The following is a 22,962-nucleotide window of genomic DNA, read 5'->3' as shown; positions in this document are numbered from 1 at the left end:
ACCTGCCCCAAGCAGAGTGCCCTGCTGCAGCCCTTGGAGGTCACAGGTGTCCCTATATAAGCGAAACCTTCACTAATTAAAGTAAGGCTCACTTTTTATTATTGTTTGTTACTACTAGTGCCTTCAGAAGGCAGAGGGTCCATTAGCACACCGGTAGCACACACGGCACTTGTAACACTTTCCTCAATAAGCACATCAGATGTTAAACAAGTACAGCCCTAAACCACGTATTTTTTTTCTAATCACAAGGATTCTGGCAAATATTTCTCCTCCTTTGTAGTAACTCTACTTTCAGACTGCATGTTATCATACACATTAGTCACATACTTAATAATCCAGCCACAAGTTGAGGATTGCAAAAGGAAAAGCAGTTTTATTTAGTTTTCAACAGGTGCCACTAAACATGGAAAACAAGTTGGGTTTTCATGTTTTGCAATGCACATGCTCATAAAAGATTAAATTACATGCAAGAGACTAAATTTCTTCACACTTTACAAAACAGGTCTGAAGCAAATAAAATGATTGTACATGACATTTACATTAGAAAGAGTATGCTAACAGTTGTAGCTTCCATAAGCACATCCACGTTCATCCCCTTAGCCAAAAGCTGCCCCACAATTAGGGCATCTTCTCTGCCTCAGTGCAAGACAGAACAGAATCCCAATTGGAAAGAATACAATGGCACACAAAACACCAAGACAGGTGAAGGTGTCCTCCAACACGCCAACCCTGTAAAAACAGAAAACAGACTCAGTCAAGGACATCCAGGTTCACCCCGAAGTTACCACTTTGATCTGGCAGTCACTAAAAAACCCACCATTTTATACAGCAAGATAAAAGTACAAAGATGTTTTGGGTTTGCTTTTTTTTTTCCCCCCTTTAAAAGGCCCTTCTTTTCATAGCTTGCAGCAGAAGGTTTTGAATCGTAACACTTAAAAACAAACAAAAAAACCAGGAAAGTTGGAGGTGATCAGACTGTAGATAAGAAGCCTAAAAGATTTAATTCAAACTAGCTGTTTCGTCCTAGGCAGCAACTATTTCTCCATCACTGCAGTTCACAACTGGTACTTAGATCAAAACAGCCACCACAGCTCTGAGCTGCTCTGTCAACTCCCAACACTGGTTAATGCAGGTACACCAAGCATCACACACTTGCACTTCAGAAAGCTTCAACATGAAAGCCTGCGCCTCTAGAGCCATCTCTGCTCCCTAAAGAATCCGAAAGTCACAGCTTTTCTCCTGGATTCTTGCATCCTAGCTCAACCAACCTTGCGAGGTATAAAAGACCACACATTTAGGACAGAGACTGTAAGCAAGTAGCCAACTTTGTTCCTTGCTAGCCCTTCCTGGGGTCAGGTTTTTGCGTATTGGTAAAGATACATTTTTCTAGAACTAAACCTTAGCGCCACTGAAGTTTACTCTCATAAAAATGGAAGACTGCTTTTAAAATAATTTACTGAGTCTTCTGGAACAATACAGTGCTAAAGATTTAACCGTACCAGTGTTGTTACACTGGTCATTGCACACCAAACAACTCCATTTCTCAGCTTTTTAGGTCTTTCACAACAGGCAGCAGCCATACTTGCCTCATATGCTTTGCCTGCCTAGTTTCCACCGTTATCCTGGGGTGAACCCTCTCAGTCCGTTCAACCTCAAGTCTCCCACGGTGTATGTGCACTAGAGCTCTCAGAAAAATTAACCCTTGTTTTCTGAATGTTTTGATCTGATGATTTGGTGTTTTTTCTCAGTTTCTTCCTAAGAGAAAGGTTTGAATGGGCAGAATATTGTGTAACCCTAGTTAAAGGTTTCTGGTGAAACATCCAGCTCACGCTTTCACTAAGCAAGTTAAAATCCCTGCAGACAGTGAGATGCAAACAGGCTTGTTTCAGTTTGTTACTTCAAATTCATACACAACTCGGCAAGGCTTGGTTCCTGCAGTTGCCAGCACATTCTCTCAGATGTGCTGGCATACCTTTCTTCAGAGAGCACAAGTCAATAATTAACATGCAGAGGGCTAAGTGCACCGAGTATTTAGGGCTCTGACCAATTTCGCAGGATAAGGAGGACTTTAAAACTTACAACTGTACATTTACAGTGAAAGAATACTTTAAATTTCAGCACTTTGCTGTGGAAGGTGCCAATATAAGTAACTGTGCAGAGCACTATGCCAACTACTCACATTCAGACTCCTAAGTCACTGAAACAGCTCAGAGGTGCAGCACTACTGTCTAAGCTGTTTAACAAGTTTATTTCTGGTAGCTAGAAAAGGCCAAAGGCCAAACACACATCGCTATTGAAATAACCTTCAGTGGTGTTCCCAGTTTCCACTTCCAAAAACTGATGTCCCTTTAGAACTGCAGGAGAATCTGCTATTGATGTCATCTGGCTCCAGCTGAGTCCCAGCTGAATGACCACCCTATGTGGAAAAGTGTTTCAGCAGAGTTGTGCGAGCAGAAATTTACCCAAATTTCACTCCCCAACTTTTCTGAACTGCTGTGTCTAAACATCCCCAAAAATGAAGATGGACAGTAAAGCCAGCCTGAGTATTCAGACTTAAGATGTTTGAGCAGCTATACTAAACAGTCAGAATTTGGGGTTTAGCAAAACACTTGAACAAGATGTCTCCTCTTAAGTCCCTGGTACAGCGAAAGTCAACAAAAACAGAGCTAAGTGACCTTGAAATACATGCTACAAGCAAGGTGCCAAGGCCAACAAGTTCTTGTTTCCCTACAAAGCAGTTCACAGACAATCTATTCTGCACATAAATAGAGTGAAGGAAGACGCAGACTCAGAGACCATTTCCTTACTGCAGCTGGCTAAAACATTACAACTTGATTAAACTTAAGAACCATTCCCCTTCCCCGCAGCCATCACAACAACCCAAAGGCTTTTCAAAGTGCTCTTAATACTCTGCTGCTGGTGCAACTTCATGCTCAGCTCAAGCGTTCAACAGCAGTCCCCTCCCTTTGACGAACTTACTTTATTCTGTTTACAAAGTTCTTGTTAATAGAAGTTGACTTTATATTTGGTATAAAGGTATTGTCACGGTACAGTTGATCCCAGGAGTAGTTTTATGATCTCATATCCTCAAATAACATTCCTTTAAGACGACAAGTTAAAAGATGCAGACTAATGTTCAAGTCATCGTACAGACCCTAGTCTCAGCACACAAGTGTCCCGGAGCTCAGACTTTTGTAGCCTATGCTGTTCTTTGTGGCTACTCCTTACGCACTCGGTGTAACATCACCCCCCTGTTCCTTGCAAGTCCGGCACGCGCACTATCAGAGTTCCACCTGTCAGTGCAAGTACTTTATTTTGCCATAACAATGTAAGAATACTCTTGAACACCGACAGCTGTGTGTCCAGAGAGATAAGAACAGTAAGATGAGCTCTGCAGCAGTGTTCTGCTTTTGTGACAAACTCTCCAGGACTTTGGATCCAACCATTTTTCCCAGAGCTGGAACAAATTTTGCAGAGTTAGTTTCAGTGGCGCAGGTACCTCCTTTTTTCTCCCATGGCTCCAAAGGACTTCAGGAAAGCCTCCTCAAACATGGAAAAAGTTTCACCTCTCTCTCCAATACCTTTTAGCTCCTATTCCCATACCTGTATCACCAAATCACAAATCCAGATATCAACGCTGGCCTAAAATAAAACTTTAAAGGTATCCCTGGTGCTGCCCAAATTGATAAAACCACCTTTCTCCAGATGGAGCTGCCATATTCAGCGCACTGATGCAGTCAGCACATGCTCTAAAGCACAATGGTTCTGGTGTGTCACCCACAGATAATATTGTTAGTATTAAAAGTACTAAAAAAGCCTAACACCTACCGAGTACTTTGTACAGTAGTTGTGGTATCAGTAATATCTTCCTCTCCAACTGAAGCAAAAGTGATGTTTAAGGAACCAAGCATGAGGTAACAATGGAACTTTATAGATAGATTTCTTTATATCTCCAAAAGGATATGACAGTCCCATCGATGAGACTCCAACAGACAGAGTGCCATACCAGACCACTGGTCCAGCTTACCTATGGGGGTTTTGCATTTGATTCAAATTATTCTTGCTGCAATGAGTTGCCGACTTACAGAATGGATGGACTTCACACACAGAATCCCACTTTCATTTCTGGTATTTCTACTCCAAGTTCCAATACTGACCCACCAACTACAGCCACACTCAGCAGCAGCAAGAGCAAGTTTCTTGGAAACAGCGCTGCCGATTGTGATGCAGTTTCCCAGAGCTCTCTCCTGTAGGTCAGGTTTGGCAACGCCTGCATCTGCCCAGCTGATACTGCGAGTGTTTCTTGTGGGCACAACAAGCAGTTCTGTGCGCTGTCAACTTGCCTTTACACTTCTGCTGACCTGATGACAGCTATGTCCAGTGGGTGTACGAGGATCAGAGAGAAAGGCATCACGTACCCCCCACCTGGCATGCAATGCATTTCTACCTCTACAGCAAAAGTGCTGACAAAAATGACACCATGTGCCAGCAGACAAGAAGAAGCCAGGCCATTTCTGCTGCAAAGCAGAAACTCACCCTTGTCTTGGTGCGTTAGTCACTGACTCACAGTACTTGCCCTGCACCACCTCAGCAAGCAGCACTCAGAGAAACTACAGGTGCTAGATTTGCTCAGCTTGGTTAATATTTCTTTTTAGTCAGTGTCTAGTCTTCTGCTACAAAGAACTTTAGCCCAGGACTCTCATCAGCCCATCGGAGCACTGCCTGCTTCCCCTTCCCTCTCACCACAGAGCATTCCCCAAAGTGAAATACTGATGCGGAAAACAGTCAGAGGGAATAGTACTGCCATGGAAAGAAATACAGAAGGAGTTACTGAAAAAATTATGAACAAAACAGCAGTCACTGCCACTACTAGAAAAGAGGCAAATATCATCCAGGGGCGTATTGTGAAGTAATTTTCCCCCATATACTCTGGATTATGAATACTTCATACAGACCACTGCATACAGCCTGGTCCGCATTTTAAAAAAAACAAACAAACAAACCAGTATGTGAATTAATGAGAGTCAAAAGGAAAGAAAAATAAAGAAAATGTAGCTCCTATCAATTTACCCTTGCTACCCAGCTTTCACATCCTAATCCCAAACCAGTCGTTACACCATTAGCCCATACCGGGAAACATCAAATTCTGCTTGCTTGGCCAAGTTCAGAGCGTACTAACACAAGCAGAGATGCTTACATCAAGACTGACTTTTAAAACAGAGTTGAAGAGCCTCATGTTAACCCTTGCTTCCAGAGATTTCCAACTAGTTGTCCTACCTGAGCATATTACTGTGTTTGAGGGGGGTGTTGTGTAACATGGCTTAAGGCTTCAGCATCATTTCTTTGCTGTACAACCTCTTTGCCGAGGGCACATGTGGACATTAGAACTGTAATATCACATTGCAAGCAACCCTCAAAATTAAGACTGCAATTAAAGAAACAAATCAGTAAACAAGGCTGTCGACTTCATTCACTGGGGAAAAGATGTGCTACTAGAAGTGCCATCCCCTGGGAAGCATCTGCTAATAGGTCTGAAATACAAAGCGATTCAAAACTGTTTAGAGCACCAGACTGGTTAGACACAGTGACAGAAAGGACACTAGTGCTCAACCCAAACCGGCAAGCCTAGATGCAGAAGCTGAATATGGCAATTTGTACTTGTGGAAACGCATGAAATGCTGAGCACCCTCAGACCAAATAAAAATCAGCAGAAGCAGCTCAGGAGGTGAGGCCTCTCCATTTTCTGCCTCCACAGGTTAACCCAGTAACATACGGTATGTACCGAGAGGCTGGCTCAGACACAATCTACATGTTTCTGAGTAACAGAAGATTTAGGTAGTTTTCAGTACTACAGATCCATCCAAGAGAGGCAGTCCCTTTTCCAGGCATTTCAGTGACACCAAAAATAACATTACTTTGGGAAATGCATACCAAGTGCGGCACACATCACGTTAAGGCTATTGTATTTCCTGCCTTGGTTAGCTATTACACCAATGGCATCTTTTCCAGTCACACACATTGAGCATTCCTCTCCTGCAGGCATTCAACTCATGCTTTGTTAATGTTTTTAAATCTTCTCCTTCTCTCCTATGAATTCCATACTCAGTTCCTGCCCTGAAGTATACCTTTGTGACAAGTAAGCCAGTGTGTTTAGTTAAGAGTATAAGCAGCCTAATTTTGATCTGACCTTAAAGAATAAACACACTAATTAAACAGTAGAGAGGGATCAATCAGGGTACTTCTGGTCATCCCCGAGCAGCTGCAAACCCAAGCATAGATGACTGCTGTCAGAGCCATTACAATCAACCCTCCTAATCAGCTTGCAAGGCCCAAGTCTATTGGTCAGTAGATGTCCCTGACACTTTAAACAGAATTTATTTTAAACTCCTTTCCCCCTCAACAGAGTTATTCACGAAGTGTTCTGTGGTAATGCAGAATGCCAATTAAAAAAAATAATAATTAAAAAAAATAATGGCCATCTGTATGCAACACCGGACCTACAGAAAAGGACCAGTGCGGAACAAGGCAAGCCACAGGGAGCAGTGCTGGGGCAGCAGCAGAGGAAGACCAGGGGCAGTGCAGCCAGCAGCAGGCCAAGTCACCGACAAGTGACACCCATTTGGGAAGCCTATCAGAGCCATATCTGCCTGACCTCCACCACAACATACCTGTTACTTCAGGGCCAGCTCCCGTCACATCTATAGCCCTGCAATTACTACGACAGCATTAACTACACAAACACTTTCTGGCTTCTGTTGATTTGTGTCACCACCTAATTTTAGATGGAACACTTATCCAATCACTGCTTAGCCAGTTACTAAATTTAAAAGGAGGAAAAAAACATTTATAAGGCAGACTATGAATATTTTAGGTTTTGCTTGTGTATCTTACCTGAGCTGCAGAGTAATTAGAGACTCCATATTCAAACTGTAGATTCACTAATGTAACCAAACAAATTTTGTTCTACAGCATAAACCACATAAAAGCTGATTATAACTGCACCACTCCCAATCTAAAAATAAAGTGCAAAGTTTTATTTATACTGCAAGCAGCGTCTTGGATTTAAGCTATAACTGCAGCTGCCAGCTCCATAAAGTAAGGTCAATTATTCCCACCAACAAGTATTTAAAACCAAATTACTTTTCAGATAACCTCCTTCTTCAAAATAAGTCTTAAAAACATCAATATCTTAAGTCATATGCTTAGGATCAGAGGGCCAATAGCAAGATCTGCACACACAGCACCAGTACAATTTAACACATGCGTTTTTAGACTTAACACTACATCACAGTATTTAAATGTGTGCTGGTCAGCATTTTTCATCCCTTACAAATAAAAGTCAAAGGGTTATCCCAGGTAATCGGAGACAGTTTAGTTGTATGACAAGCCCTGCAACACCTGAAAAGAATCTGCACTTAAGGCAGCTGCTGTCTTCTACACAGATACTCCCTCACTGATCAAGCAAGTGGATCTTTCAAACCAGTATCCCATCTCTCCTGCCACTGGGGTTGGTTGGGTCTCTGTTTCAGTGGAAACATCAGACCAGCAGCAAGCGTGGACTTCAGAGGCTGCACGCTAAATCTAAATTCTGAACACTAAAACAAACATGGACAGCTTTTCTTTATGTCTGTCCTAGCTAATGCAACTGCTAGGTTAAGCATGTTTAAATTTTACCTGCAAGCAGCAGAAGAAAAGGAATTGACAATTATGTATGCAACTACTGAGTACGCATGGGATGTTTACAGTTTTAATTTCCACAAAGAGAGGTGCCAGCTCCTCTAGCCTCAGCCTGAAGGCATATTGAACAGCTGCTGATCCACAGTATTCACGGAAAGGAGCCCAGATCTATACATCACCGTGGGCTTCCCCTCCTCAACACAAGCTGTGCATATATGTAAATGGAATTATCCTTAAAAGTCACCTCCCAGTAAGAGACACCATAGTATCTGCAGATTTATCTGAACTTCCTTATGCTTTAGGCCCCACTTCCTATACAGAGGGCTGGCTGCAGAGCCAGAGAAATGCTGGCAGTGGGAACAGCCTGTATCTAGCTGTTGTCTTTCTTGAAATGCCTACAAATCACCAGCCTTCTCTAATGCAGTAGCACCATGACTTGAATTCCAGTTCTGAGAACACACTAATTAAGAGACAAGCTTCATGGCTTCACACCAACAGCCTAGGCTCACAAAGGAGGCTAAGCATGCCAGTTAAAATTCTCTGTAGATGGCAGAAATCTATCCATGACAAACTAGACTGAGATCTGGTGTGTTTTTTCCTCGCTTATCTGCATACACAGCCAAACACCCAGAATAACTCAATGCTACAAATAAATCCTAATTATCAAAATACAGACACCAAGATAAATGGTGACATCAATAAAAAAAAAAAAAAAATGCTATCAACTCAGTCCCTATGACAGACCGGGCATTTCGGACCAGATTATAATTTTTACACAGTCCCATCAGGGAATACTTCCTGCTGTATCTTATTCATGGCTTAAACTCGCCTGTAGTAGAAAAATCTGTTTTTATTGTTGTCCACAAATCAGTTCAGACCAGTAGAACAAAAATCCTCAGAAGCAACAAGAGCTATGCTGTTCTCACTTGGGACCCTGTTAACAGGCTTACCACCTCCTCTCTGCTGGGCTTAGGTAACAGACTTCCTGCTAAGCAGCTGCATGTCTCTGCTGTTAGGCAGGAGGAAAAAAAATAAATAAAAACGTTACAGGTATCCTAGTCGGTAATTCCAAATGGCAGACTCGGCATCTGCTCAAGTCTGCTATATCAAGGCTTTCTTCTTTGCAGTCACGTGCCTAAGTCGTTGCTGAATTTCATGCCCTAACTGCTCCAGCCACCAAATTACAGCGCAGCAGGGATGAACGCCCCAGCCTGCCTGAATAGCACACGCTTACAAAAAGCTGCGTGCTGTAGTATAAGGGAGCTACACCAATTCCCAACACAGGGGGAATTTTATGACAAAAAGCAGTGTCAGGAGCTGCTGCAGTATTATAGCTATTCCTCTTTACAGCACTCTTGAAAAGGTACTTCAAAGTTGGCTTCACTCACAAAATTCAAAAGGATCGCTAGCATGTCAGCCTGCTGTTAGAAACTGAAAATCTGCAGGCTTTCCTCAGTGTATCAGATATGCTCTCCAAATAGCTAGGTGGTGTGTTGTTTTTTTTTAATTCCTTGCATATTTAACCAGTACATATTATGAAATTATATTATGAGTATTTACATAAAGTTTAAATATAGTTGTTATAAATAACTATAGAAAAACTGATATCCTGAAGGACTTTTATCAAACCACACGCCAGCACTTGGGATTGAAATAACTGAAAACCAGAAGACTGACATTTTGAAGAACTTGATCACCTAAATGCAATTTTCGCAGAGTCCATTCTTTCAGAAGACAGACACTTAATTGAAGAAAAAAAAAATTTCAACCAAAACCTGTGAACTCACTACTTTGTCAAGCTAAGTAAAAAAAAAAAAACAAACCCAAAAAAACCCCCACAACACACACACACCCCACCCCAAACCCCCACCAGCCAGAGAAAAAAAAAAAAACAACCACCAAACCAAACAAATACAACAACAAAAAAACCCAAACACCTGTGGCATGGAGAAGGCTGTAAGAGATGTGAAAATAATACAGCTTTAATCAAACTTGTATCATTTTCCAGTCCTGGAAGAAGCTTCAGTATTGTAATTTGGGACCCACTATAAAACTTCTCAAGCAGATATTTTGTAATTGTCAGAAGATAAAGCCACCACAAAGCAGCAGCGTTACGTCCTTTCTCTCACCCTTTCTTCCAAGGAACTGACTATTTGTCGAACAGGACAATAAAAAACCAGCAGGGCCCATCACAGGCTCTGTCCCAGATTTTGAAAGAACCAGCTTTTGCAAACATCAGAACAACAGAGTGTTTTCACAAGTTTTAAAGGAGTCTTTCTTCTGTTAAGTAATAGGAAAGTAAACATTCCTTCGCAGATTTTTTCTACCCAACAACACAAGATTGAGAAAAAGAAAATGAAAGTGACCACAAGAAAAGCAGCCAGGCTGCATTATCCAAGCTAAGACTACGTGACAGGATCTCTAAAGTTCGTGGCTGTAATGAGTCAATCTGTACTTGGGAGCATAAAATAGTTGAAAAGCAGGACTTGGCCAATCCTTAGATGTCAACTACAAGCAGTAAAGCTGACAAGATTTTGCAACTCAGTTTAATTCTCTGTACATCAGGGTTGGGAGAAGAACTCACACCGAGACAACAAGACTACAACCACCCCAGATATTTTAATAATGCAAGGAAGGATGGAATGCACATTAATACTGAAGTCTGTAATTAGAAGGCAACACTGGCCAATGATGAATAAGGAATGATCTGACTAATACACAACTCTAAGCAAGAGGTACAGCCTGCAAGACAGGAGAGTCATCCCTCAGGTGCAGCAACACTTCAGAGATAGAAGAAAAAAGATGCAATTACATAGTGACCATGGGCATGCTACCTGCTTGTAGAGAGGCTACCTCTGAAGATACTTCGTACTTTTTCTGGCTTCATACCATAAATCAAGCTTAAAGATCAACTGTAACCAGTTAGGCTAGCTTATTAATCCCAAGATCATTTGGGACTGCAGTAAAACAGACTCCTCCCCCAATAACGGACCAATACTGGGTATTTCTGCTCAACACCATATATTTTAAGTTGGAAATGGGTTTGATTTCAATAAGCAACATTCATACATGCCGTAGTGCAAAAGACTAGTTTGTATTTCTGATGGTAGAAATCCTCTCCATGGGCTTTAGCCTACTCCACCAGTTACATGACTCCACAGCCGCAAACAAGGATTTTTCCTCATGAGCTGAAGCAGTGACTTCTCCAGCGATCATGCACAGCATCAAATCAGAAGAGCAACACGGCAACTGACCTGGCAGTTTAGTAAGGAAGTTTCTTATGTGCCACTAATAACTTTTTATGTTTATCAATGCCCTTTCAACAACTTTTCTGTTCAGTGTTGTATTCAGAGTAGCTGCATGTTGCATTCTTCATAAAATAGGTTTCCAGGCCAAGGAAGTAAACTAGAACTATGTTTAAGGTCTAGAGAAGTCTAAGAGGATTGTGACATCTTCCTCTAAGAGGAGCAGCTAGTGTAACCTTCCAGGCCATGAACCCTGACCCTTCAGGTTCCCCCAAATATTTCTAATGTGTGCTTCCCAACCAGCCTCCCTGTCCTTTCTCTTGATGTACCAGACTATCAGTTCCTTAACTAGTCAAAAGACAAGCAACCTGAGATTCTCCCCTCCTTCCTTGACACTTCACTCTTCCTCTAAAGATAATTAAGGAAAAACATAGTGACACCGCAAAGATGACTATGACACACCATCACTAGATACAGTGACTCATTCTTGGGATTCCCTGATCAAGAGTATTTCAGAAGTGCAGAGAAGAGTCCTACAATTTAAGCAGTGCAGTATTATGCCTCAAGTAATCAACATGTCATAGTTCTCCTCACAACTCTTCCCCCGCCCCCAGCCTAGAACAAAACCCGAGGATGCAAGAGTAAACAAGTTTTTTTGGACAGTATTTTGCTTTAGGAAGGAGTCCATGATGGGCACCTGCAGCAGAGCAAGTCTGATGACTTATAAAACTATGCAAGTGAGGTCACTTAGAAAACACCTTACAAAAGATTGCTCATTTTCCCAAATTTGGCTGAAGTTATACTTGCAAATGATTGTTTCAAAGGTGTTTCCTAGAGCATCCTAGGGTAACTGGGGGGGGGGGGGGGGGGGGGCATAATTCCTAAGAATAGCAGCAAAAGTCTGCCAACCTTAAGTTATTGCAAAGACCACTTCCACAGTAAAATATTTTGAGATTTGTTGGGTTTAGGGCCAGAAGGCCTGTATAAAGACACTGCCTGCCTTTTACCAAGCAATAACATCTTTCCTGCCTTCTGGTTGAGCTAAAGCGTAAGCACTTTAATGCAATTACTCAGGTGGCAGGATCTACCACATCCTCTGAACAGGTCAGTGCTTACTTTCTCTTGCTGTCTACAACATACATCTTCTAGATCAATAGGTCTAACAACAAGTTCTTCAGCCTTAACTAGTGGCCTTTCAGCAGGCACCTGGTTTTACATAGCACCACAACATAGTGCTTATTTGAATCCACCTTTGAAGACAGGTACTGACTCCCAAACACCAACTCTTAACAAAACCAAAAGGGGGACAGCCTCTGCCACTGTGACAATCTCCATCACATTCATGGTGCTGAAACCTGCTATTGTGTCAGCTATTCTAGCAAGTCCATTTCCTATGTGTTTTGAAACGGATGAGGGCTTGGACTTGCAGAATATTGTGTGCCTCCTCGCAAGACACCACAAGGGTAACTCCCATACATTTTAACAGAAAGGAGATGATTCTGCATTTGAGTCAGAGCTGGCCAGGCACACCAGCAGCAATCTGGCTGCCCTCACCCATTAGTTAATATCCTAGGATGAGAAGAACTGAGAAGTGAAAGGGAGCACACAGCTGACTTGCAGCACTGATGTGGAAACACAGTGCCTCCTTCCCTTTTTCTATGGCTGTTGATGTCTGAGGGAGAAGTTGTTCTTTTGTTGCAACTCCAATAGCTGACCACTTCTGGTTTTCACCACTTCATCAGATTAACACTTGGAATCAAATCTATTAAACGCCCTGCTCTTCTGCAGTAAGAGGTCTTTAAAAGAAAGACTTTTTAAAGCTTTAAGATACTGATGTTTTCAACCAATACTGCCAATCACCCTGCCTGGCTTTGCATAGTCGGGATGCTGGGAACATGGGGGGGGGACACCACAGCAGCGGAAGCCCTTCTGCCTGGACCGCCAGACAACCAGAAATGACTATGGTCAAATATTACAGAAAGTTTCACAATAAAATCATGCTACTCACTGTCACCAGACATAAACACATCAGAAAGGACTTCCTGTCATCCTCTCCCCCAAGAAATGACCCTTTACATCTGTTACTGAAGTGCCCTTTCATTAAAAATACCACTTCCAGATCTTCCTCCATCATAAAGAACAGATTCATGTTTTTATATAAGGTCTATTATATTAATTATAGTGGCTGTCACAAGCCCATTAGGACAAGCTCATACTGCCATAACCTAAAGCACTCCACTGCTAAATTTTAGTGCTTTTTCAATTAATCCACTTCTAATACACACACCAAGAGAAACAATTGAAAACCAAGGAACTATATATGGAGACCTGTAATTTAAAAAATAAAACCCAAGACTGAGTTTATTTCACAACTGGAGAGCTATTTTACCTGCAGGCAGGACAGCCACCAACTACTACTACAGAAGTGGTGGTAGCAGGCTGTTGAATAATGGTGTACGTGCTCGAATAGTTTGGCTGTGATGTCGGTGGAGGAACAGCATACCCTAAAATAAGAAAAAACTTCAATCACCACACATAAGGCACAAAGAACAATGGTAATAATTAAAAAGCATGGAAAAAAAAAGAACACACAAAAAATAAATAGAAATGTAGTCTTGATTGAGCACTTTAGGAAGCTCTATCAAAATCAGCATTGGAACACACTACTCAGCACACCTAACAGCAAAGCCACTTCATAAACCCAAGTATCTAGCACAATTTAACCATCTAAAAAGGACACTGAGCTATTAATTAACTTTGAGAATGACCAGTGACCACAACTTTCACTTCTGGATGTTATGTACCAGGTATGCCCCACTCCAGCAGACAAACTAGTTGAAACAAAACTAATCTTCCTCTGGTTTCCAGCTTCACTTTCACATACTAAGTTTATTATCTGGAGAGAGAGGTAGGAGTGGTAGGAAGCAAGTGGAAAGGAAGCAGGCTGCATGGCATAGAAATAAAAAAGCCAAGAACTTTTCAGGAAACCCATGTTGTTGGCTAGCGAATGTATCATTTTAACAGCTGTAGGTAGAAAAGACAAGTCATTAACTACTGCATTAACACTGAAAAATTTTAAAACAAAAAAAAATTAAAAATTTTAAAAGGGATGGTTAGATGCATGCAGTGCGATTGTACAGTCAGGATACATTTCGCCCATTTTCAGCTTCAAGTTATTCATCTGTAAAGCCCAGCAACCTCACTACTTAAAATTAAACTACTACTTAAAATTAAAAAGTAATGAGTAATACTTTTAATACAGGAAAATAAACTCCAAGTTATTAGTAGGAAATCAATTTACAGCCTCAAAACTCAACCCAATGCTTGATGACTAGAGTCTGGGTTCGCTGCATATTTTTTTGTAACTTTTGAAGCATTCCCTTAACTCTACAGTCTTTCTTGAGGGACTAACTCCTCCTTTGATGGAGGTCAGCATTAACCCAGTTAACAGAAGCACCGCGTCTACTCACCTGCCTAAGTCTCTCCAAGACTACTGAAGCGTACCAGGACAAAACAACATTAACCAGAGAACCGTGAGGCGCATGCAAGGAAAAAGGCAAGCTCGGGGTATGTCCTGCGCCTCCTTGCCACTATTCTGAGGCGGAAAACCCCCGCACCCCAGGAGTGCGTGCAAACTGGGGCAGTATTTGGGGGGGGGGCGGGGGGGAGTGGGTAGTGAACCACAACCCCGTTACACCTAAGGCGCCGAGGGGAGGAGGGGAAGGGGAGGTGGCGCTTGGGAACACCTGGGCCCCCCGCGCTGGTTTTAGGCGAGAGACCGGCGGCAGCAGCCCCTCAGGCGAGGGGGTAGGGGCTTCTCCGCTCCCCTCGACCCCACAGGCAGCCCCGCCGCGACGCAGGCCCTTCCCCGCGGCCTGCAGCCCCCCGGGTGCCGCCCGCCCCCTCGCTCCCGGCGGGGGAGCCCCCCCGAGCCGCCCCCCGGCCCGGGGAAGGGGAGCCGGGGGGCACAAGCCCTCCCCCGCCCGCCGCGCCCGGGGCGGCCGGCCGGCCCTCCCCCGCCGCCTCAGACCCACCTGCGGCGGCCGCGGCGGCCGGGTAGGGGTAGGGCGGGGGCGGCTGGAAGCCGGGCTGCGGGGCGGGGATGGCGCCGTAGTTGCTCTGCCCGTAGTCGTAGCCCGCGCCCGGGGCGGCGGGGCTGTAGGCGGGGGGCCGCTCCTGCAGCAGGGGCTTGCTGTCCATGCTGGGGCGGCGGCGCTGCCCGCGGAGCCGAGCGCGGCCGGGAGGGCGAGGAGGAAGCGGCGCCCTCGCCTCCGCGCCCAACTTGGCGGGCGCCGCCCTCCGCCCCGCCCGGGGGCGCCGGAGCTCAGCGGCGGCGCGAGCGCCCCGGCGGCGGCGCCCCGCGCATTCGGGGCCGGGCGCGAGGGGGCCGGCGGAGGCGGGAAGCGGCTGAGCGGCCGCTGAGCGCGCGGGCGGCCCCTCCCCCAGCGCCCCGCACCGCGCGCGCGGCCGGTCACACAACTGCGCCCCACGTGACGCCGCTCCCCAGCGGCGCGGGGCGGCCCGCCGGGAGGCGCCGGGAACCCTCGGCCTTAAAGGGGCCGCGCCGCCCGCCCCGCTCGGCCGCCGCCTCCCGCTGCTGCCGCCAGCTTGCCGGGCTGTTCGCAACCGGGCCGGCGGCGGGGCTCAGAGACCCTTCTGGGCATCGCCCCGCGGGAAGCCGGCGGCCCGAGCAGGGCGAGCACGGCCCCGCGCAGCCCCGCCCGGGGAGCGCCCGAGCTCGGCAGAGGGGCGCGGGAGCTGCCGGTGCCGCGCCTGGGAGGACAACGCCGGGACCCGCTCCAAACCATCCGGGAGCCAAACGACTCCAGCTGAGCGCCGGGAGGGGGGAGGGCTGGGGGGGGTCGGCGTGTGACCGCGTGTGTGAGCGCGTGCAGGTGTGCATAGGTACATACATCCCGCGCGGCTGTTGACGTGTACGCAGAACCCGCGGTCTCAGGAAAAGGCAAAAATCATCAGGAAACGGTGCTGCGCCCCGCAGTGACTTCTGCGAAGTTCCACGTCCCCGCCGGGAAAAGCCGCGCTGTGTGTCAACGGGAGAGCGAGACGTCGGGGGGGGCGGCGCAGACGGGAGTGTCGGGCAGAGGGAAAGCTTCTGAAGAGAGATTGAGGAAAAAGCAGAAGCAAACTCACACGGTTCAAAGAAATACTGAAGTTAGAAAAACACTAAAGAAAGGCAGGGGAAAGCAAGGGGGATGCTGCTTTCTCCTGCACAGCAAACTAAAGGAACGGGTCCAGCGGCGCTTCCAGGCTCAGCTCCTTTGGGAAATCCAGGATCGCTCAGTGGTCGGACAGGTCAGGCCCATGGCCGAAAGGGTCTTCATGTCTTTATTGCAGTTAAAACTCTGGCCTCTTCCCTCCATACCCTCATCGCTTGAGCTGTCCCGTTCACCAATTCTTTTGGGTTTGAAATACGCCCGGGTTTGCCTTTCACCACACGTACCAACGCGGCCCCTACCGCCACAGCAAACGCCGAGCGACTCCCGCGATAGCGCCCCGTGCACTAGGGAAGGTTTAGCCCCATTTCACACCATAAATGGGGGGGGGCAACATGGAAAGAGGAATGCGATTAAACAATTCGCCTTAAAATCAACAAATTTGGAAACAGGGACGCAGATTACACGACCCACATTCCAAGCCAGTGCCAGCACCACATGATGGTGAGAGGATCACTGCCCTCTCGCCTTCTGTCCCCTCCCTCCGGTTGCAGTGCCTGACTCATCTGGAAGGGGCACCGCTCCTGGTTTGCAGCGACATTTAAAGACCGCTCCTGCTCTGAGGAAAGCTTTTATCACATGAGGGTTTTGAAAGAAAAATCTTAAAAGCACAAATCTTAAAGCAATGCAGTACTTCCTTATTAGGGGAAAGATACTTCCCTAAAACGAATGTCAAGTGACAGGAAAAATCCCCCTTTTAAAGAAGCGAGATTTGGGACAGTGCAGACAGTAGGGAAGCTACCTGTACGAACTGTCTCCCACTGCATTAGGACAACGGCTGCAAAATAGTGAGACAGGACTTAAAGCATCTTGACTATGCTTTGGACAGAGCAAAGTTTTTCATAATAACAACAGATTTAAAGGGTCACAAAGTTAATTTTGGAGCGCTCTAGCCTTACCGAGGTCAGGGATGTGTCCTAGTCACAGGGGTAAGACCTCCCCTAACTGCATGTTCCACACAAACCATGGCTTTGCTGTGGTATGCTGCAGGTTGTATTTAGACAGCTACAATTATGGGCAAAACTGAGGGAAATCTCCCAGCCAGCAAGGGCTAGCAACTGTAACTGAGCGAGACCTGGTTCGCTGATGGTAACTCCTTCCTCCCAAGTCACGCAGTAACCATAACCCTGAAGGACAGAAGTAGGAAAGGATACCTGGATGTTTTCTTTCTCTTTCACAAGGCCTCAGAGCCCAGTTCAGGGACAACCCGGGGTGCACCCTTCGCAGGCCACAGCCTAGAGGCGAGGTTCACATCAACCCAGTGCCCCAGGATTATAAAGCAAATTCCCCGTTCAAATCAATGGCAAAATGAAAATCGGTTTACATTTGGCTGTTTGATTTTGCAAAACCTTTCTCTTGTTAGCTCCTTATAGAATGGAAATCTCTGTTGCAACAACAGCAGCTGAACAGGGCTCAGCATCAGACACCCAAAATGAGCAAAAGTTTCCATAAGACATCAATTTATTCCTAACTTTTACATCAAATTACAGATGTAGCAGAGCCACCAACCGCAAAAAAGTTATGTGCTGCCAGTGCTATGGAAAAATGTTCATTTGGTTTCACAGGTAAGGTCCTTTTTAAAATAAGCATGAAAAGAACTGTACTGGTTGTAAATGACTTGTGCAAACTCCTTGCATAATCTTATCATTCACACTGCCATCCTGTAAGGTTACAGGACTGTGGTTCAAAATCCAAACTGAGAACATCCCAGAAAATGATCCTTAAATTATTCTGCAATCCGGTTCCCATGGAAAACAACAAAAGTCTTGTTTCCACCTGCTTAAAATGGCAACTGGATTGAATACACATTAAATGTGTCAGTCACAACCACTACAAATCTTGCAAAATTAATTTCCTAGGATCCCAAGAGTACTTGGTCTTTATAATGCTACAATGATCAAATCATCAAAACGCTACTGGGATGCAGAAATGCTGTGTTGAAGTATGCACCAATCTGTGCAAGGGGCCAAATCACAGCAGCGCGAGTCAAGTGTCCCTGGGGCTTAGAAGGAAACAACCCAAACAGGATGGTTTCGCCTCATGCAGGCATCACTCTAAAGAATTTAATGTGCACCATCAACCCTCCGAACCACAACCCTCTGCCCATTGAAACCAGCTGAACCTACAGGCCACAGAATAAGAGCAAGGCTGACGTATTCTCTTTAACCAGCAACTAGAAACTCCTAAGGCTGGATTCACAATGGATCTGCCAGTTCCCTTTGAAAACTGCCTGAAACGCAAGACGAATGCTTCTCCACCCTCCTCTACCATGCCTTTGAGATACACAGAGATCCAAGATACTTGTTGTTTGCAGAACTCTTTCACGTTTGGTTATTTGAATAGACAGGCATGGAAGTTCTTGCCTACCTTGTTAGGTTTTCTGACTCACTTCAGAACAAACTGGAATGTGATGGCAAAACCTGAGGTTTATAGGCAAGTGCTTCCAAAGGGAGTTTACCATTTTGCAGCAGGGCAGGTGCATGGTGTCCTGCAACAGATGTTAAGCAGCTCCTCCGGAGCCCTTCTGGCAAGGCCCGCTACTATGCTACTACTACACTGCTACAAGCCGTGGCAGTAAAAGCCACCTCCCTCCTCACACCTCAGGCAAGGCATTTACTGATGCATCAAGAGTAAACGCTAATTGCGGGCAAAGGCTGCTTCTCCTAGCTGCGGCTGCAGTGACCGGCCCGCCGGGGGCGCTCTGCCTGCAGCAGCCTCTAGCCCTGGCGTTTCCAGCCGAAGCCGGCCCCGGCGCTTCCCCGAGGCCAGGGGCCCTGGCGGCGCCGCTCCCGCACCGCTCCCCCGCGGAGGCCGGGCCGCCCCCGCTGCCGCTCCCCCGGACGAGCCGCCCGCCGCCCCCACGGCCGCTCCCCCGCGGAGCCCGGGCCACCCCCGCGCCGCTCCCCCGGGCGGCCCCGCCGCGCCCCCCCGGCCCGGCCCGGCCCGGCCCTGCCCCGCCGCTCCCTCCGCTCTCCCGCACGGCGCGGTGCCGCCCCCCGTCCCGCGCGCTGTGACGCGGCCGCCGCGGCGCCCCCTCGCCCAATGGTGGCGGCGTAGCCAGTGGGGGCGGGGCGCTCTCCGCCGCCCGCCGCCTCCGCGGTGCTGCGGTGCCGCTCTGGCGGAGCGCGGCGCGGGGGCTCCTTCCGCCGGGAGCGGCGGCGGCGGCGGGGAGAGGCGCGGCCGGCGCGAGGCAGGTGAGGGGCGACCCCGGGGGGCCGAGCCCGGGCCGGGCCGCTCGCTGCCAGCCCTCCCGCCGCCGGCAGCGGGGCGGGGCAACGGGGCGCGGCTGGAGATCGGGCCGCCGCCCTTCCCGGGGGCTCCCGTGCCGGCGTGCGAGGCGAGCGGCGCCGCGGCAGGTGCCGGCGGCTCAGCGCAGCCCCCCGGGAAGGCGTGCGGGGCGCTGCGGGAGGCGCTTTCGGGCGGCGGGGCGGCGCCGCCGCCGGAGACCCCGGGCCCGCAGCCGTCCGCCCCCTCCGCGGGGCGCGGGCGCCCTGACCGGCCGCCATGTCGCGCTGCCCAGGGCCGGCTCCGCCGCGCCGTTAAGCCGATCTTGGGGCTTAACGCCGGGGCGCGGAGCGGCGGCAGCGAGCGCCGGCGCGGTCTGGGGCCCGGGCAGGTGTGCGGGCCCCGCCGGTACAGCGGGGGCGGGGGGGCCCGGCCCCCCACGGCCTGGGGACAGGGCACGGCCCCTCTCCTGGGAGGCCTGGTTACCTTTATCGTGTGCAGGGCGTCGGAGTGCTGAGCTGCGCGGCGGGGGGTGTTGCGCCAGGCAGCCGGGAGTCCCCACAACGTACCTTCAGTGAAACAGGTTTAGTTGTATCAGAACTGACCTGGCCGAGCTGAAGGACGGGGAGGAACTTAGCAGGGCCGGAGCAGATGCTTCCCGGCCCCCTGAGGACACCAGGCAATTTCTGCATCCGCCCAAATGCTTGTGAGCCGCAGTGCTGAGCATCCTTCAAAATCAAGCAACACCTGTCTTCATCTTCTACAGCGCAACCTGCACAAAGGGGCCCAAACTGAAGGCTTACCAGTAGTTTATAATCCCAGATATATTTGGGATTTTCGCACGTATCTCCAAACAGTCCATCTCAAAAGTTCAGAAGAATATGCAGAATCTCACTTATCTTGGCTGCCTTGAGTACTTTAATCCAGTTGCATCTGTCTGGATTATTTTAATTCTGTCCCATCTCTGTTTTTCCTAACTTCATAATCTTTGGAGCTTTGGCTACCTTTTTCTGAACTGTTCCAGGTACTTTTCAGGAACCGGCCTTCATTTGTATATTTGCCCACCTTTAACACACCTGAGCATTGCTTTATTATCTGCCCAGGTAGCTATCTTCATTGCTTTATCCATAATGCTTCCTTTACTCCAGACTCACTGGCATTCTGGTTGCTTAAGAAAGACTGTTTTGCAGAATTTTAAGTGCTAATACTGAAAGGCTTGTTTTCGTGGCCTTTATTTTCCCAGTGGTACACACCTTATAATTTTTACCTCATCTTCGCTTTGTTCCATTCCGTGTTTTCTGTATTATGTCCTTCTGTACTATCCTAACATAGAAAGGCAGGATATAAAGAAGGATATAAAGAAGATAAATGGCTTGTGTAAGAGCGGACCAAGGCAGCAATACCTGCCTTCGTACTCCCAGCAATGGGGGGGGGGGGAAGTCAAAACTAGAGGATTCATCATATTTATGCTGTCACAGCTAATAGGAGAATTTTGCTTGTGAGCTTCCCCTGGCCTCGCTTGTTCTCTGCCACTATAAATTTTCTTCTCACTGTTGCCTGTTACTCATCTGGTGGATCCAGGTTTTTAGGTACTTGTCAGCAGCAGCAGAGAATTCTGAAACATCCTCCCTGGGATCCCATGTGACTGCTGTGCTGTTCTTTGGCACTGGCCTGGCTGTTTCCAGATCCTCGGCAGTTTCACCTCCACCATTCAAATACACCATTCAAGTCGGTCCCTCTGTACCCCCGCCTACTGTCGGTCAGAAAGCAGGCAGCCAAGTCTCCTGAGGCTCTTGTGTTGAAATCACAGTTGCTGTTTTGGCTGCAAAGGAGCAGTGTTCCATGCTGAATCCGGGCAAGGATTCCTCTTTTCTTTCATGGTGTTAGATCCGAGTCCTTTTTCCTGCTTTTTCCCTCCTGGTCCCCCACCACATAGTTAATAGAACAGGAGGCAAAGTTCAAAATACTCATCAGTAGTTCTGACTGTCAGACATACAGAATAACTGAAATTTATTCAGTTTAACGGCACCCAGAAGGCCAAGTGGCAGAAATACTCTGACCTTTCCTGATTTCTGAAAGGACTGGTGTACACCTACCTCACATAAAATGCTGACCCTTCTGTGAAGGGTAGGGCTGCGGTGCCCAGCATGTAGCAGGTTATTAAGTGATAAAACTGGAATGGAACTCAACCAGGTGTCTGCTGTCAAATCATGCTCTATGTACACTTAAATTCACACCTATGTATATTAAATAAAGATCAGATCCTAAAGATCTGGAAAGAGGTATCCTGGCAACAGTAGGTAATATGTCCATGGATTGAAACTAGATGTGTGCTTGCGGAGAAGCTCCCTTTCACGTCTTTTCCTTGAACCTGTGTAGCTATGCTGGCACACACCAAGAGGAGGCTGGGAAGGACATGTCGTAAGATGTCATGGCTTTGTGGGCTGAGATGAGCAGTGTGTGCAGCACCACCAGCATTACCAGCTCTTGAGAGTGAAGCCTTCTGCTATAAAATGCTCTGTGCTGCTTTGTTTCAGTTCAGTGTTGACGCCTGCCAAAGGTGTCCTATTGATGTGAGCTCTTGCAGGATGGACAATCGTGTGCCAGTAGCAAGGTCTCTGATGTGGCTTTTCAGAGGTGTAAATGCACGGCTCTGACTGAAAGAGATCTGCTAGCTTTGCATGGGCTCTTTTTAAAAGATAATTCTTTACATCTTTATTTAATTTGACTGATGATGTCTCGGAGCCGGACTGATCTACAGTAGGCTCAAGATCCATTTTTTAAAACTGTCATTTCCATTAATACCTCCATTTTGCCTTTCAGACATGGCCATGCCCAGTTCCCTTTTGTGGGCTGTTGACATTTTTGGGAGGGTTTACACGCTGTCTACTGTTGGCCAGTACTGGGAGCTCTGTAAGGACACACAGCTGGAATTCAAACGGGTCTCTGCTGTCAAACAGTGCTGCTGGGGAATAGCCTGTGATCATCAAGTATACACCTACGTGTTCTCGGGCGATGTTCCTATTAGATACCAGGAAGAAACCTATGAGAATCAGGTATGATGTGTTTTGGGTACCTCTGTACACTGCCACATGTGTCAGAAATGTAAATCTGTAAATTTGTCAGTAAATCCGTACATCAGCTGTCTCTGCATGTTTTTCTCACAGGAAGGTTGGTTTCATTTGTTTTCATTTTTCACCTGATGTTCCTGAAGAGTGTACATGTGCCAAATAGCAGGTTATTCTTTTAATATTTTGATTCCCAAAGGAAGGTTATGCTTCCCTGCTCTTACCAAAAGTGACACCAGTGTGTGCTACGGCCTGTGTTATGCAAGGCACTTCAGACTGGAACATTCACCATTTTCACCTGATGTTTTAGTTTCCTTAGTGACAAATACACATCCAGCGTAACTTCCAGGCAGCAAAGCTACATTATTAGAAATAAATTATTCCTAAGAAAATGCTGGTTTTTAGTGTTTCGAAAACTTCTCCAATAAAGACATAACTTTCCATTGAAGTGCAATGTTTCCAGCTTTTCTGCATTAAAGTGTTAAGATGAGCCTTCCTATGTGACATACTTCC

General features: G+C 47.0%; 2 protein-coding genes across 4 annotated transcripts in view; one reads left to right on the top strand and one right to left on the bottom strand.

Annotated features, from left to right (window-relative positions):
* Positions 1 to 346: 346 nt before the first annotated feature.
* BRI3 (brain protein I3) lies at positions 347 to 15,390 on the bottom strand. The gene is made up of 3 exons (XM_056334156.1): positions 14,957 to 15,390; positions 13,312 to 13,426; positions 347 to 729 (listed from the first exon to the last, which is right to left on the bottom strand). Exons 1-3 carry the CDS (start codon positions 15,120 to 15,122, stop codon positions 597 to 599), a joined length of 414 nt encoding a protein of 137 aa, XP_056190131.1. The 5' UTR covers positions 15,123 to 15,390; the 3' UTR covers positions 347 to 596.
* TECPR1 (tectonin beta-propeller repeat containing 1) overlaps positions 14,394 to 22,962 on the top strand; it is a 30,185-nt gene continuing 21,616 nt past the window's right edge. For 2 of the 3 annotated variants that reach the window (XM_056334152.1, XM_056334154.1), the window contains exons 1-2: positions 14,394 to 14,489; positions 22,205 to 22,437. In XM_056334152.1, coding sequence (XP_056190127.1) covers positions 14,465 to 14,489; positions 22,205 to 22,437 — 258 coding nt within the window. In that variant the 5' untranslated portion in view covers positions 14,394 to 14,464. Of the gene's footprint in view, positions 14,490 to 19,218; positions 19,351 to 22,204; positions 22,438 to 22,962 lie in introns of those variants that run through there. The other variant, XM_056334153.1, reaches the window with a different exon arrangement.

This window comes from Falco biarmicus, chromosome 4 (assembly GCF_023638135.1).
Source record: "Falco biarmicus isolate bFalBia1 chromosome 4, bFalBia1.pri, whole genome shotgun sequence".
Lineage (NCBI taxonomy): Eukaryota > Metazoa > Chordata > Aves > Falconiformes > Falconidae > Falco > Falco biarmicus.
This window is presented reverse-complemented; position numbering and strand designations above follow the sequence as displayed.

What these genes read in the sequence shown, in the direction of transcription:
- BRI3 (XM_056334156.1), bottom strand. Translation starts at nt 15,122, where the DNA reads ATGGACAGCAAGCCCCTGCTGCAGGAGCGGCCCCCCGCCTACAGCCCC. An exon ending in GGCCGCCGCGGCCGCCGCAG is followed by an intron (nt 13,427 to 14,956) that starts GTGGGTCTGAGG and finishes TTCTTATTTTAG; the next exon opens with GGTATGCTGTTCCTCCACCG. An exon ending in GGTGGCTGTCCTGCCTGCAG is followed by an intron (nt 730 to 13,311) that starts GTAAAATAGCTC and finishes CTGTTTTTACAG; the next exon opens with GGTTGGCGTGTTGGAGGACA.